The sequence below is a fragment of the Macaca thibetana genome, chromosome 18 (assembly GCF_024542745.1).
Source record: "Macaca thibetana thibetana isolate TM-01 chromosome 18, ASM2454274v1, whole genome shotgun sequence".
NCBI lineage: Eukaryota > Metazoa > Chordata > Mammalia > Primates > Cercopithecidae > Macaca > Macaca thibetana.
The window spans coordinates 10304831-10322429 of record NC_065595.1 but is presented as its reverse complement, the minus strand read 5'-3'; the positions used below and the strand labels follow the sequence as shown (position 1 = coordinate 10322429).

Genomic DNA, 17599 nt, shown 5'->3' with positions numbered 1-17599 from the left:
AATGTATAAGTTCTAATATCTCTTATGGGAATCATTAACGGATATAACCCACATGAATAAAGTTGGGTAAGAGTAAGGTTTGGGAGTTGGTGGCTTTTGTTTTTTTTTTCTTTTTGTAAACTTACCCTTTAAAATCAAAGTGTCATGTCTACAAAGAAGTGGCAGAACCCACAAAGTCAGATAAAGATCTTTCTTCCTCTCTGTTCCCTTAATTCTGATTTTTCCTTCTTTCATAGGGTTTACTAGAGTTATTTTTTATTTTCCCACTCCAAATAAATTATGAATCCTACAAAAACAAGGTCATGTGTTTCATCTTTGTCTCTACTAGCACCATGAATTGCTTAGGGATTTCTCTTTAAAATGACAATTAAATAACAGCTATTAGCAGTGTTGTCATTTAGGTAAGTTTATACTTAGGCATTAGTCTTCTCATTTATCAGACCTTAATATTTTAAATTTTTCGTCATGGAATTTATTGATTTGGACATGAACAACCTGAATTGTTTTCAAGTAATTTTTCCTTCAGTTCAATTCAGTCAACTTCATATTTAAAATACTTAAGTTTAATGCTTTCATTAAACTTTAATCAGTACTTCATGCTTTTACAGCCATGTGAAAAATCAATTTAAAAGTACATATTAATTTTTTAATGATGCAATAATTTACTGATATTATTGAAAAGCTCAAGGATTTCACAATTTTAATAAATTTTGATAATTTTTTATGTTACGTTGACAGGTTTTGACTAATGAAAACATAATTTTAGAACATTTTATAAATTATTTTAAAAGCTTTCTTTATGTAAGTAAATACAGAGTTTTCCATGGTAGTCAATCCATATAGTATTGACAGTAAAAAAAGAAATGAAGATAGGATATTCAAATATACTAGATCTTGTCCTACATTTTCATGGTTTAAAATTTTTTTAAAAGTAGAATTTGGTTAGGCACAGTGGCATGATGGATTTCATGCCTGCAATCCCAGCACTCTTGGAGACCAAGGCTGGAAGATAGCTTGAGGCCGAGAGTTTAAGGCCAGACTGTGTAACATAGAGAGACCCCATTTCTACAAAAAAATTAAATTAAAAAAATTAGTTGGGCATAGTGGCACACACCTGTAGTCCCAGCTACTTGGAAGGCTGAAGCAAGAGGATTGTTTGAACCCAGGAGTTTGAGGCTGCAGTGAGCTATGATCTCACCACTTCACGCCAGCCTGGGCCACAGAACAAGGCCCTGTCTCTTAAGAGGAAAAAAAAAAGGAAAGAAAAGTAGAATTTGATACTGTTCATTAGTATTTTTCTTTTCTGGTATCTGTTTAATTTCTTAGGGTACACACTGAAGTGGATAACATCACACTGTTGATCAACAATGAAAACCCTTGCATTATTCTAAAACTACTGTAACAATGTGGGCTTGAAGAAGCTGTCTGCATTTTACAGAAGAGGAAACACTTTGTTTGAACTACATCATCCGTCAGATTGCCTAAGGCACTGAAGTTAGAAAATCCCTGGGGTTTGCTGCATTTTGCTAGGCTACCCATTAGCTTATTTTGTCAATTTTTATTATAAGAGGACAAAAAATAGAAATCACAATATCTGTTCTAATATTCTTTTATGTTTGCAAGTAAAAACCTTTGGAAAAGATTCTCAAACAGATTTATAATTGTTTTCATAATATGGTACAGCTATTATATGTAATGTAGTTTAACAGTATATCATTCTTGCGTTTACCTTTTGATGTAAATTATTAAGCAACACATAATTTTCATGTAGATCCTTTGTTCAGGTAAAATTAGTAGCATTTGAAAACAGTATATCTTTTCAAACATAACTTCAATTTATTTTGTTTTAATGAAATTTGTTTTAAATGTCACTTGATTCCATTAATTAAACATTAAAAAGTTAAGCTTTATTTCAGAACACGCTTTGATGTGCTTAAAATACAATATGTGAATCACTCTTCTTAAAAATCTTATTTTTCTCCAGGGTATTAATTCTCAGAAGCTGTAAGACATTGGTTTTTATTTTTTCTGAAAGGGAAAATGAATATTTTCAGATAGATGGACAGATAGCAAATTGTATACACATACATGTACACACATACACACATGCACATATACACACACACACACACAGATACCTGCATATACAAATATATGTATTTATATATATATAAGCAAACCTCTAAGTTTATTTTACTTAAAATCACCCATATTACACATTTTAATTTTTTAAGATAATTTTAAATGAGATAATTACAAGTAGGGAGAAAACAAATATAAATAACGGATATATTAATTTCTAACCTAAAGCCTTTCCTCTCATAACTGATACAAAACAAAAGAAAACCTACTTTCACCCCTCCTATTCTACATAGCAGTAGAAGTCCTAGCCAGAGCAAACAGGAAAAAAAAAAGGAAAAGAAAAGAAAAGAAAAGAAATAAAAGGCATCCAGATTGGAAAAGAAGTCAAATTGTCCCTCTTTGCAGATGAGATGATCTTATATTCTGAAAAATGTATATTTTGGCCTCACACAGTGGATCACACCTGCAATCCTAGCAGGTGGGAGGTTGAGGCAGGAGGATCACTTGATGCCAGGAGTTCAAGAACAACCTGGGTAATATAGTGATACTGTGTCTCTTACATGTTAAAAAAAAGAAAAAAAGAAAGAAAAGAAAAAGAAAAACCTAAAGACTCTACCGAAGTGGATTTAGATTTGATAAATTCAGTAAAGTTGCAGGATACAAAATCAACATACAAAAAGAAGTGGCATTTCTACACACCAATAATGAACCATTAAAAAAGAGATCAAGAAGGTGATCTCATTTACAATATCTCAAAAAATAAAATAAAATATCTAGGAACAAATTTAACCAAGGAGGTGAAAGACCTCTACAAGGAAAACAGCAAAACACTGATGAAAGAATTGAACAAATGCAAAGCCACACCATGTTAACGGATTGGAAAACTTAATTGTTAAAATGTTCATACTACCCAGAGCAATCTACAGGTTCAATGCAATCCCTATCAAATTACCAATGTCATTTCTCACAGAATTTGAAAAACAATTGTGCAGCTAATCTAAGCACAACAGTTTTGGCATCCATTGAGTGGAAAATTTGTTCAACTTTAATTTTTCTGTCAGACTTGTATAAGCTGAACCAGTTGAGATGTCTGTGGTTTTGGCTATTGTTCTGCCATTAATTGTTGGTCTTTCTTAATTAAGGCCAGAACAAGATGATTTTTTTCCCTCAAAAATTGATGTGGATGATCTGCTACTGAGGGCTTCATCTTCAACATCATCTTGTCTCTTCTTCAGTTGACTTATTTATTTGTAAGCTGCTGATTTCTTTGGACATTGTTTCCCATAAACTTTTTGTGAAGCATCAATAATTTCATCATTCTTCCACTCAAGCTTTACCCTAAGTTTGATGTTTGTCTTTGCTTCAATTTTAGCAGAATTCATGTTGCTCTAATAGGAGTCCTTTTCAAACTGATGTCTTAGCCTTCTTAGTGCCTCAAACTAGAGTCTATTTAGATATGTTATAACAAGAGTTGATGAGTTTATGTAAATTTATGAGTTATGAGATTATTAATTTATTTTGGTGTAAAAAATTTTTAATCCATGCATATTTTTTCATAATATGCATTTTCTGTGAACCTTTTGAAGACCCCTACTACTGATTGTTTCTCCAGAGAACCCTAACTTAGACACAAGGCTTAGCGATTTTTGCCCTAGATGAATAAAGCTGACCATAAGACAGAGTTCTCAGTCTCTTTCCAAAAACACCTGACTTCATTTTCAACAGGGTGTGGAAAAGTTTAAGCATAAGGACACTATACAAAAGCATAGAGGTTGTGATAAAAAGCAATTGGGAGAAAATGATAGGTATATGAGAGATACAAGCTAAACTGTAGGTCAGCAAGTTTGCTGGACAGGACCTGGAACATAGACAGCTGGGAGGAGCCCATCTGGATTTAGCACCAATGTCAAACAATGACCTCAGGAACTATTACTTTAAAAGATCTCAAATTGGATTGGCCCAATATGTGAAGTGATATTTGCCCACAGGATATTTTTTTAATAAATAAAGACATCGGCCTGCAAGTAGTGGAGCTAAATAATTGGGTGTGGTCATGGAAAGAAAGAGTGAAAGGGAGTCCTGATTAAACCACTGTCATTCCACATCCAGAAGCTCAGTTAACTCAAGGTAGGATAAATGCAAATTGATATACGATCAGGCATGTCATAGTAAAAATACTGAAAGATAAAGACTAATGGAGTATCTTGAAAGCAGCAAAAGAAAAACTACTCTTCACTTACAAAGGAACCCCGATAAGATTAACATCTGACTTCTCACTAAAAACATTGTAGACTGGAAGACAGTGGAAAGTATATTCAAAGTGCTTAAAGGGAAAAAAGAAAAATACAAAACACATCCACAAAGAATCTTGTATTCTTCAAAAAATAAGATGAAATAAAGGTATCGGGAGACAGACTATAACTCACAGACGTGCCTTACAAGAAATACTAAGTGATCCCAGCCCAACCATATCAAAAAACAGTATCAGTAAGGTAATTATAAAAGACAATATAAATGCATATTTTTTCCCTCCGAACTGACTTAAAAGGCAATTACATAAAACAATATGTATATAATGTACTTTTAGGCCTATAACATATAGAGTTCTAATATATTTACCAATAGCAATACAAAGGAGGTGTGGGAACAAAGCTGTATTGGACTATGGAAATGACTTCAGATAGTAATTCAAGTCAATAGAAACAAAAGAAAAGATCCAGAAATGATAAAGAAAATGTTAATGTAAAAAAGTAATATATATACACTTTGGTCTCCTTTCTTCTCTCAGCTTCTTTAAAAGATTAAAATTATAAATATAATGTAATGTTGAGTTTGTAACATTTATATTAATAGATGTAATGTGTATAAAAATAATATCGCAATAAGGGAAAAAGCTATGTAGATATGAGATTTCTGTATTTCACTGGCACAAAATTAATATCAATCTAAAGCTAATTCTGATATGTTAAAATATTTATGGTAAACCCTAAAACAATCTCTAAGGCATATAGTTGATTTTCATAATTCGTTGTAGTTATGGACTATAAAACCTCTGCAAACATTGAGTTGCAAACCATGAATGAATTAATGACCTCTAATCACAACACTTTTGTTAACTGATCATTATATTACCTTGTTTTATTGTTGCTCTTTAAAGATATCTGATTACTAATAATGAACTTAGGGCAAACAGCACTGTAACTCATGCTGAATAAATCTTATCTAACACATGTATTTTCTCCATAAGGGCTATCACAGTCCTCTTTAACTTAGGAACACTAGACAGTTGGCATCACACTTGGGGAGCCATTTTTAAAAGTGAAGTCAACAAGAAAAATCACAAAAATGCAAAAGCCATGGCTCTAAGCAGAGCATGAAAACATGTGTCTACAGTATGACCACGAACACATTAAGACACAGCATCACCTGCTCAGCCTCAGCTGGAAGCGTGCACATCTGGAGACAAAGTTTTCACCTCTCTGCACATGCACATGTCTACAAATGACCACAGATGTGCCATGCATATTTATTTTGGGGTTGTAAATACATTTTTGCAGTAGGTGAATTCACAACTATAGAAACCACAAATAAAGACGATCAACTGTAACTTTAAAAAATACCTGATGACTTGGGTGATTTTCCTTGACAAGTAACTTTCAGCCACTCTCTGCAGTCTCCATTCCAACATATCCACTTGCTCATTTCCATCCACATTATAGATTCCTTGCCTGTGATTTTTAGTTTTTTCGTGTGTTTTTATTGGGGATCTTAGTCTAGTTTACATATTGTCATGTTAAATAGAGGTATAAATGCTTCCTAAGTACTAACCACATTTAATGTTAGAGATAATAAAATATTTTCTTAGAAAAATAGATCCTAAGGAATATTAAATATTATATTTGTATTATATATTTTATATAACTATAATATGCAAATGTGTATAAAAATATGCATGTGTTTAATTATTGTGTTTATAAAAACATTAATCAGCAAAATAGCCTTGAAAAAGCTAGTTATATCCCGTGAAAATTCTACATTTGGAGAAGAGAAATTAAAGCATAGTCAAAAGGTAATGAATTCATTATATCATATAATGATAGATATAATATCATAGGTTGTCATAAAAGAGGATATTAATTTGCTGTTTACTATGCTAATTAATCCTGTCTTCTTTCTGTTAACAGTATGGATCTAGAAATAAGAAATCTTATAAATGAGAAGAAAAAAGTCAGCCCTTTGAAAAGTAGATTTTTAAAAATTAACTCATTGAATATTATTGCAACGTTGTGTTTGCAGAGTTGTTGAGGAAATATACATTTGTTTCTGTTGACTGTGGAGAAAAGTAAAGATGCGCAAGTTGTAGCAGAACTTGTACCAATAAGTAGTCAACATCCAAAATACATAAAGCTAGTAGATATTTATTAATTGCCCAATAAATAAAGAGTTGTTAACCTGGGTGCATCAATCTTGGATGGGCTTTGGTGGGAGAAGTGGTATATGGGTCTGTGAACACTGAGCATTTTTCTGGAGAACAAGTCTGTTGCTCTAAAATGTAACTTTTGGAGCAATGGACTTGCTCTCCAGTCACTTTGTTGACAGACACGTGTCAGTTACCTCAGGACCATAGGCCTACAGGAAATTTGCATGATGGGTGAGAATTAAGAGAGGGGAGATATTAAATACAACCAATATTCCACAGATATTTAATGAGAATCGTCTGTATACCACAACTGCTATTATTTGCCAGGTATATACTTTTAATAAAAGCGCAAAGTCCATAGAACCCTTCTACATAATATGTAGATCATTTCAAAATGCAGCAAATAATATAGTCTGTGACCAAAGTTAAGGGCATAATAGAAGACATTTTGTTTTGTTCTTTACTGTTTTTGGCTAAAGTCAATTTAAAATGATTACAAATATTCAATGGAAATCCATGTAAGACTGTGATAACTTATTTTGTTCCAGCACTCCAACATAGAGCATACATACTATATACTAAGTTAAAAATATTTTTTCTTTCAAGGTAACTGAACTGCACAATATCAAAAATATAACCAGACTGCCCCGAGAGACAAAGAAGCATGCGGTGGCAATTATCTTTCACGATGAAACGTCGAAGACATTTGCCTGTGAGTCAGGTAAGCTATTATTGGCCATCTACCCCTTGAGGAAATTGAGCTGCTTATGAGACAATGGTCCAGGCGGATTAAGAAACACTATTGAACAGGATGGCCTCCTGTAATGAGAATGTGCTGTAGAAGACTTCATTCAGAAGCTCAACGTGTTGATTTCCACTGATGTTTTGGTGCTTGTTACATGTCTGTGTCTGGATTTGGCTCCCAGGTGGTCTGCCTGTTGGGGTTTCAAGTTTTGAGAATTAAGTAAACAATACCTGGCAGGTATTATTCGGGTGTGTGACCAATATTCTGGTTCTTGCCCAGTGTGTCTCTAGGCATTTGGTAGGGCAGGAATCAGGGTGCTGTGCAAAAGCATGGCAGAGCAAAGCCCCAGTCCTGAGACAGCACAAAACAGAACTTTGAGCTATTTGTTGCTTTCATGGATTGTCAGTACTGCGAGTAAATACATTTCAGATTGAATTTTAGCATCTCAGTTCATAAAGCACTCTGACATTATTGAGACACAAGGCAGTTTATAGTTTGAACTTGCAGTATTTTTCATATCGGAATCCCTGTGGTGTGTAATATATTCGTTGGCTTATCACTTTTTAAAGATTTTGCTCAATGCACTGGTGCATTTGTTTTATAATGGATGTTAGCAGAAAGTACCAAGGGTTTGCAAGATGTGAACTTAAACTAATGATTAGGTCTTCAGGAGAAATTTTATTCAGTATTTTTAAAAAGTAAAATGGTCCTTCTAGTTTTGTATACTTTGTTTATGGATGTCGTTAATACCAGGTTATATTATTCTAAAACCGATAATGTCCCTTTGCCTAACTGAAATTGCTCACACCTCTCACCGACCTTATCTTAGTATGGCTAAACTGCACTGGAATTTATCTCAGTGTTCCTCTTTTCTTGCATGCCTTTATCCATCTGTCCTGACATATTTCTCTTCACTTGCAATCTGACCTCATTTCATCATTTAAAATCGACATTTTGGAGTTGCACAGAAGCCTGTTAATTGATATAAATTCCCATTTTGTAATACACCCTGTCCCAGCCTTGCTGGTATAATATAATAGCATCCAATGATTTTTCTGCCTTCCTGTCCACTATCTTAAAACTGGTAAACCACTTTATTTTCCTCTGGGCTCTTAATCTCTCATATTAAAACTGGTATTTAAAATAACTAAAAGGTAACATTTAATATTTAAGTTTCTAATTTTCCCAATTACTTTACATTTTCAAAATGTAGTGAGCAATATTGTGAATGTATAGGAAATACTGGAGCCTATTAATTTGTTAAAGAATGATATTTGATTATATTTCTTTATGTGAAAATCTTATTTATGTTGTGTTTGGAAAGATATTGACCTAAAATTCATGTTCAGTTAATAACTTAATCATTCAATATATTGTTCCTTTCCATCTGATTATAATCTTGAATCCCATATTACAGCAGAAAATCATTTAATGCAATTTTATGTATTTATACAGATGGCTTTTCTGATTTACATCATTATAATCTACTCTTCATTTAACTTTCTATTGGTTTTAAAATAAACTAGGCTTGAGAATATTATAAAGCGTACAAGATTATACCTTTTCAAATTTCTATATTCTTGGAAGTTAGAGTAAATATATATTCCTAAAATTTTGTCTAAATAGCTTTGCTTCTCCATGACACTTTTCTACCTCATTTATCCTGGTGTCACCTGAATGTCCTTGCCCTCATAGATCACAGAATATATACCAATGGCCCAATTGAAAGCAAAGCTTTGCTTTACATCCTGATACTTAAGAGCATTTTAATAGAAAAGGTATATTATTTTAATAGAAAAGGTGTATTATTTGAACAGTACATTTGAGTTCTGTGTCCCATCATCTCAAGTTCTTAGTTTATAAATGTCAGTCTATATAACATATTGATATTATTCATTCAGAAACTCATATAAACATAATTGAAATTCAGCAGTACTTGTGTTTATATACTATCTGGAAATTTTGAAGTATGATTTGTTGAGCTTTGTTGGTCTATGCACAACAGAGGACCAGGGTGTTCCAGACAGTAAGTGTGGTAACAGAGCAGTGCCCTACTCCTGACCAGGTGCTACAGTCAGAGCCCCTCATCATTACACAAGCCTCTGTGCAAACAAAACATTCTCCCCACTGGGGTGCCGTAACAAAAGCATTTAAACTTTTATTTAAAGGCCATAAAGATTTAGAATTTTAAAATAAAACTCCCAAGTACATCTAGCATCCAGATCTTTCTTGGTTTTTAGTAACAGGAACCAGTGTTTCTTGGAGAAATGGTAGGTTCTAGAACTGGGGCATGAAATACACAAGATGAACCCAGAGCATCTTGTAGCATCTTGTAGTGCCAGAAAGGAAGGAAGCACCGCAAAAATGCTGCTGTATGTCTGAGGGACACAGGAGATCCCAATGGCCAAAGATGGAACAATTTGAGTGATAAAGTAGCAAAGGATTATAACCCAAATTATAAATGAACATTTATGAGTCCATGCTTTAGCAATGACTGATGAATAAATACATAGGAGAGTACAGAAAAATATCCCAAGCAGAAAATTACAAATAATTTATGTAGATGCTGTATCCACAGGAGGGTGGAGCATGACTCCCTGTGCCTTAAGCGGGGGCTGTTCATAGTGACTTCGTCTCTAGGAGAATAGGATAGAAAGGGACGGGAGAAAACTTTATGGTGGAGAAAACTGACAGACACTGCCTCAGCCAGGTGACCAAAGTGAAGATCAACAATGATAAATCATGTTGATAGAATCTACCCTTGATATGATGTGATCAAAAATAACACTTTACCTCTGTGGTCTTCATCCTAACAACCTATAAACCCATGAGAATAACATCAGACACATCCCGATGAAGGAATGGGTATTTGTATTTGTATTCCACAAATACCTGCCCAGGATGGATCAAAACTTTCAAGGTCATTACAAACAAGGAAAGCCTGGAAAACTGTCCCAACCAAGAGGGAGCTAAGAAGGCATGATGAATACATGTAATATGGTATCTTGATGAGATCTTGAAACCAAAAGAGGACACTAAGTAAAAACTAAGGAAAATTTAATAAATTGTGGTGATTAGTTAGTAAAAATTTATCAATACTAATTCATGAATTTTAACAAATGTACCATACTAATATAAGATGTTACTAATAGGAGAAGATATAGGCTATATAGGAACTCAGTATTACTTTTGCAATATTCTTTAAATCTAAAACTGTACCAAAATGAGATGTTTTTTGTTTAAAAATAATGTGGAAGTGAATAAAAATATATCAATGAACTAGAGTAGATTCAAGTGTAATAGAAATCTAGTGCATTATCAAGGATATATTAAAAATTAGTAAAGAAAAATTATATCTTACAATAACTGCTGTTTGAAGAACTAAATTCTTACACCATCCTATTATAGAATGCTTTCAGAATGATGAAGTGATATTCATTATTTCTTAACGGAAATGACAATACTAAAATCATTGCCACTGTTCAGTGGCTTGAGAGGAAATGTTAGATGTTGACCTAGTGTCATGAACAATAATGAAGAACCAGACTTAAAGTTGTATTGTGAGGGTCCCATCTTTCAATATAGGTGATTCAGCTGAAGGCTGAGCCTACCACATGTTCTTTTAGTGAACTGAGCACTCCCCCTTCAGAGTCATTTTAGAATACTGTTTTATTGCTAAATTTGAAATAATTATCAAGGCCCTACTTGGTTTTCTCTGAAATGCTACTGTGTGAGCTTACCACACATCTGTAGGACAAATGGAAAGGTTACAAGATGGCAAAAACCTATCCCTGAGGCCCTAACCCTTATTCTGCCATCCTGCCTTAGAGTGCCCTGTGGACATGTGTTACCAGTCTATACATCATGTAAAACCTATACCAGAATCTGCTCATCACAGCTACTGCTACCATATTAGTCTCTTCCATAGATATCTAGATACCCTAAAATGTAGACATCTGTAGAAAGCTGTACTCCGTTCTTGTTGAGTCAAAAAGTTGAAATTAAAATGCGAGTATTTGTGAAGCATAACTTTAGGGAAACTATTTTGAATATTAAGTTATTATACAATTTATTCTCAGTGAAAAACATTTATAAAGAAATAGGATCATAATTTTATTTTAACTAGGATAATTTCAAAATATAAGCATCAAATTGGGGTCATTAATAGCATTCTTAATGGAAAATGACAAGTAGTGGTCTCAAAACATCACAGTGAGAATTTGATTCCATAATTTAAACTGAACACTGCAATTATTTTTAATATAAACAGATACTTTCTGTATTTCTAACTTTGAACTTTCCCATTATCAATTACCAGTGGGGAGAAATGGCTTATCTGGCATACTAATTAAGGAACTAGTATTAGTATAACCACAAAAGACAAGGTTCTATTATGTTTTATGAAAATGTTTGAACAGGCAGAATCCTCTTGCTAACAAAGACTTTCTTCTCATGTCTGAATTTCACACGCGAAAGTCTGAAATGTGAAGGGTTCTTAATGTTGGTTTTATGGTTCGTGTAAGATTTTTGGGAAATGTAGGGCTCTTCATTAGGATAAAATGGTCTTAACTTCCCAGAGAAGAATTTCCTGACAACGTGGCTGAAGTTAGATACAAATGTTAATATAGAAGAATGCTTTTATTTGAATTTCTAACAAATGGTTTTCAACTACTTTAAATATCACCAACTTGAAAGTATTATTTCTTTTTTAAAACTACATTTTATGTATAGATCTAAGTCTGCTTGAAAGTAGTAGTTGAAGTGTTTGAGAAATAATGGCAAGATTTGTTTTAATTGTCTCAACTTCATGACACATGCTGATCGGGATAAAAAAGAACATGAAAATCATAAACAAGAAAGTTTATTACTTTGTAATGAAAATTATTTTTAGATAAATGTTAAGCTGCAGTAGTTTATATCTGTTAATAAAATTTTATTCTCCAAGAAAATGCTGTATCAAATAGATAATTGTATAGATTATTAAATACTCAAAGGAATTGCCAAGTGATAACAAGAAATCCACTTTCATTTTATTTGTATAAATTTGAGGCTACAAGTGCAGTTTTGTTATGTGGGTACATTGTGCAGTGGTGAGGTCTGAAGAAACCCACTTTCTAGTTTAGTAAGAGTGTCACTTCTCCTTGTCAGAGAGAATGTCTGCACCATGGCCTCAGGATAGAAAATTTCAAAAACTCCTTGTAGTTTTATGAGACCCCCTGTTGGGATAGATCTCTTTGTGTGTGTGTGTGTGTGTGTGTGTGTGTGTGTTTCAGAATCAGCTGAGATCAAATCATTTTGCAGCGTTCAGGAAGTATGTCATTTTTAAAAGCTTAAACATACAAAATGATAAAAAGTAACAGTAGTTTTACTGAAACCTTTCTATAGTTCTGCAATAAGAGTAGGAAATGTATTAATGCAAAAAGTCCTCCCTGCAGCCTCATGCAAACTGTCCTGTCCCTTTAACCAAAGAAGAAACAGAGGTACTCTGAACCTCAGCACATGCTCTTAACAACTAGGTCACTTGCACAAGTTTTCACCTGAGTCCTGATGCTAATTACCAAACGTATATTCACTTAACATGGGTGACAGTCATATGCTGTCTTTTCCTTGAGGTCTGTCCTTAAGCACAAATTATTACTAAGTCTGGGATAAAAGTTAAAACATCACTTTTTTCTCTGGTGGATGACTTGCAAAACGAAATGTAACAACAATAAAAGGTAGTATAATTTTCAGTATTCTGAAAATAATCCCACTAATAATCTAAAGAATAAAAAGTATATCATATTATTTGTCACAGAAAGTATTTGACAATACTCAAAGATATGCATGATAAAAACTATGAGAAGATAAAGAATAGATGGGAACTTCCTCAACTTGATAAAGAACATCTGCAGAAATCTACGGCTACGTCACACTTAAGATAAAAACCGATGCTTTCTCCATAGACTGGGAAGACAGAAAGCTTTCCTGCTCTCCTCCGTGCTGTGCAAGACAGTTCTGGAAGCTCTGCTATCACAGTAAGGCAAGAAAGAAAAATAAAAGACATACAGATTGCAAAGCAATGAATATAACTGCCCCTTTTTTGAAGGTGACATAATTGTCTATATTTTAAAAATCCCGACCGGGTGCAGTGGCTCACCACCTGTAATCCCAGCATTTTGGGAGGCCGAGGCCGGCAAATTACCTGAGGTCAGGAGTTCAAGACCATCCCGGGCAACACAGTGAAACCCTGTCTCTACTAAAATACAAAAAAAAATTAGCCAGGCATGGTGGCACACACCTGTAGTCCCAGCTACTTGGGAGGCTGAGGCAGGATAATTGCTTGAACCCAGGAGGCAGAGGTTGCAGTGAGCTGATCACGCCACTGTACTCCAGCCTGGGCAAGAAGAGCAAAACTCCATCTCAATAAATAAATAAATAAATAAATAAATAAATAAATAAAATTCCCAAGGAGTTCTAAAATTATATGGAAAGAAAGACAACTCTCAATAAAATACATATAAAAGGAACAAACTTCAACAGAATAATGGCCACTTGTGAAAAGCCCACAACTAACATCATAATCCATGAAGAAAAACTGAAAGCTTTTTCTCAAAGATCTGGTACAAGGAAAGGATGCTCACCCTTGCCACTTCTATTGAACATAGCACTGTAAGTCCTACGCAGAGAAATTAGACAAGAAAAAGAAACAAAAGACGTCCAAATTAGAATTACCCCTGTTTGCAGATGACACAATCCTATATGTAGAAACCCTAAAGGCTCCATTTAAAAACTGTTAGGGCAAATAAACGAATTCAGTGAAGATGCAGGATACAAGATCAACATACAAAAGTCAGTAGCACTTATGTACACTAACAACAAACGATTCAAAAAGGTTTTTTTCTTTTCTTTTTCTTTTTTGAAACGGAGTCTCTCTCTGTTGCCCAGGCTGCTGGAGTGCAGTCGCACAATATTGGCCCACTGCAACCTCCACCTCCCAGGTTCAAGCAATTCTCTGCCTCAGCCTCCTTCAAAAAGGAAATTCTAAAAAATAAGCCTATCTATCTAAATTGTGTTTAAAAAATAAAATACTTAAGAGTAAATTTAACCACGGATGGTTTTATATGTTGCTCTTTCATGAATCACAGCACATAACAAAAGATTCCGGTCGGCGAAAAGAATTATTTTTTCCCCAAGTCCCAAAGAAGCAATGTGATTAGCCCAGATGGATGCCTGCACATGCAGTGGGGGTCAGAGTTGCAGAACCTAGAACCAGAAACTAGGCACTTTTTAAACAACCAGCAGGTATTGCAACAAGCAGCAAAGAAGCCAACCGCCTTACCTCCAGGGAGAGTGAGCAGTTACCTGGTAGCCACACTTGATCTACTTTGTTGCCTTTGAAACATTAAAACTCATAAAAAAGGAAGATGATCTAATTTATTTTATGAGGCCAGCATAGTAACATCTGATATTATTCTGTTTTAATATATTTAACTTTAAATTTAAAAATTAACAAAAAGCAACAGCAATATACAATAACAGGAAAAAGGTAAATATTCAGGAGGGATTTAATTACTATATAAAGGAAAATAACAAGCCTTATTTATAAACATAAAATAGATCATTTCCTTGGATATAAAAACATAATATTAAAATACAAACTTCTCCCAAAACACAATATTAAAATATAAAGTTCTCCCAGGTTAATAGTGCATTTTAATATAGTTCTTACTTGGATGTCAACAAAATTTTACTTTTAGAGTAGGGAAAATTATTTAAAATTTATATGGAATAATGTCTATGAATAACCAAAGACAATATGTTAAAGTCTAAAAACATTTCAAAGAAAATTTGGAAAACTGTATGCTTAATCTAGGGATTGTAGAGACCTTCTTTATAAAGACAGAAGCTCCAAAACTATAAAACACGACGACTGATGTATCTGAGCCTAAAAAATCAAACAGCTCTCCTACAGCAAAGGATTCACAAGCAGAGTCACTACACAAATTAGAGTTTTAGAATAATTTTGGAAATGCAAGTAACAGATAAAATGTTAAAAACTACAATGTGAAAAAAAAACTTATAAAGTGGCAAGGAGGAAATGTTAACAATTACAGTTATGCAAAGATTATGACTAAGCAATTCACATTTTTATAAACACAGATGGCAAAATTGTTTTTGAGAAGACTTAAATTGTAAAATAGTTAGAGATATAAAAAATCAAAATAATAATGAGAATAAACCCAAGATTAAAAGGAACCCTCAGTTCAAGTTATAAATTTATTTAAAATCTTATAACTAAGCCTTTAATCTATTTTGATTTGATGTTTGGATATAGTATAAGATAAGGGTCCAATTTCATTTTTTCTACGTGGATTTCCAATTTTCCAACACTATTTGTTGAATAGCTCATCCTTTGCCCACTATGTGTTCTTGGCACCCCTGTTGACTATATATGTGTGGATTCATTTCCGGGCTCTCTATTCTGGGCCATCGGTCTATATGTCTGCCTTCATACCAGTATTACACTGTTTTGATTATGGTAACCTTGTAATATATTTGAAATCAGGAAATGTGATCCCTCCAGCTTTATTCCTGTTTCTCAAGATTGATTTGGATATTCAGTCTTTTGTGGTTCCATATGATTTATAGAATGTTTTATTTTTGTAAAAAAAAAAAGTCATTGAAATTTTGATATGGTTTGCATTGAATCTGTGGATTGTTTTGGGTAGGATGACATTTTACCAATATTAATTATTCAAATCCATGAGCATAGATGTTTTTCCATTTGTTTGTATCTTTTTTAATTTCTTTCATAAATGTTTGTATTTTAAAGCATACAAATTTGGGAGGCTGAGGCAGGTGGATCCCGAGGTCAGGAATTCGAGACCAGTCTGGCCAACATGGTGAAACCTTGTCTCTACTAAAAATACAAAAATTAGCTGGGCACAGTGGCAGGCACTTATAATTCCAGCTACTCAGGAGGCTGAGGCAGGTGAATTGCTTGAACCTGGGAGGTGGAGATTGCAGTGAGCTGAGATGGCACCACTGCACTCTCTTCTGGGCAACAGGGCAAGACTATCTCAAAAAAAAAAAAAAAAAAGAAAGAAAAAAAAAAAACTTTTGCTTAACTTTAAGTTTATTTCTTAAGTATTTTATTCTTTATGGTGCTATTGTAAAACTCCTAGAAGAAAACATAGGGGAAAATTTTATCTCCTTGGTCTAGCAAAATGATTTCATGGCTATAACACAGAAAGCTCAGATAACAAAAGCAAAAATAGGTGACTGGAAATTGTGTCAAACTAAAAACCTTCTAAACAGTGAAGAAAGATATCAACAGAATGAAAAGGCGATCTACAGAATGGGAAAAATACTTGCAAACTACCTGATTAGCAGTTAGTTTCCAGAATATATTAGGCATGTGTACATCTCAATAGCAAATAAATTATCCAATTCAAAAACAGAATAAACATCTTTCCAAAGACGACATACAGATGGTCAACAGGTGTATGAAAGGTGCTCTGAACATAACAAATCATTAAAAAAATGTAGAGCAAAATCATAATGAGTATTATGAAAATATAAATCAAACCTGCCAGGATGGCTATTACAAAAAATAAATAAAAGATAAAAAGACAACAAGTGTCGGCAAAAATGTGGAGAAATTGGAACCCTAGTGTATTAGCAATGGAAATGCAAATTGATGCAGCTCTTATAGAAAACAGTATGGAAGTTCCTGAAAACATTAAAAAGGAGAATTACCATATGATCTGGCAATCTCATTTCTGAGTATTTATCAAAAGAATTAAAACCTGGATCTTGAAGAGATGTTAACACTCCTGTGTTTATTGCAGCACTTTCACAATAGCCAAGACATGGAAACAATCTGAATGTTGATCAGTTGATGAGTAGATTAAGAAAATGTGGACTATACATACAATAGAGTGGTATTCAATCTTTAAGAAGGAAATTCTGCAATATGCAACAACATGGATGAATCTTGAGAGCATTACGCTAAGTGAAATAAGCCAGTCACAAAAAAACCAAATACTGCCTGATTTCACTTATGTCAAGTATCAAAAATAGTCAAATTTATAAACCCGAAGAATGAAATAATAGTTACCAGAAGGCAGGGGCTAACCAATGGGCATAAAGTTTCAGTTAAGCGAGGTAAATAAGCTCTAGAGATCTGCTCTACAATATTGCACCTCTACTCATTAATGACGTATTGTCTTTTAAAAAATTTGTTAAGAGGATAGAGCTCATGTTAAGTGTTCTTATCACAATAAAATAAAATTTTAAGAAAGGGGAAAAATGAGTTCTCACATTTTTTCCCATGAAAATGTAGGTAAAAGTATATTCTCATAATGGCT

General features: G+C 33.6%; 1 protein-coding gene across 2 annotated transcripts in view; it reads left to right on the top strand.

Annotated features, from left to right (window-relative positions):
• The window catches only part of DOK6 (docking protein 6), a 437100-nt gene that overhangs the window by 180915 nt on the left and 238586 nt on the right, over positions 1-17599 (top strand). For both annotated transcript variants that reach the window (XM_050767818.1, XM_050767819.1), the window contains exon 3: positions 7109-7223. In XM_050767818.1, the coding sequence (XP_050623775.1) occupies positions 7109-7223 (115 nt within the window). The remainder of the gene's footprint in view (positions 1-7108; positions 7224-17599) is intronic.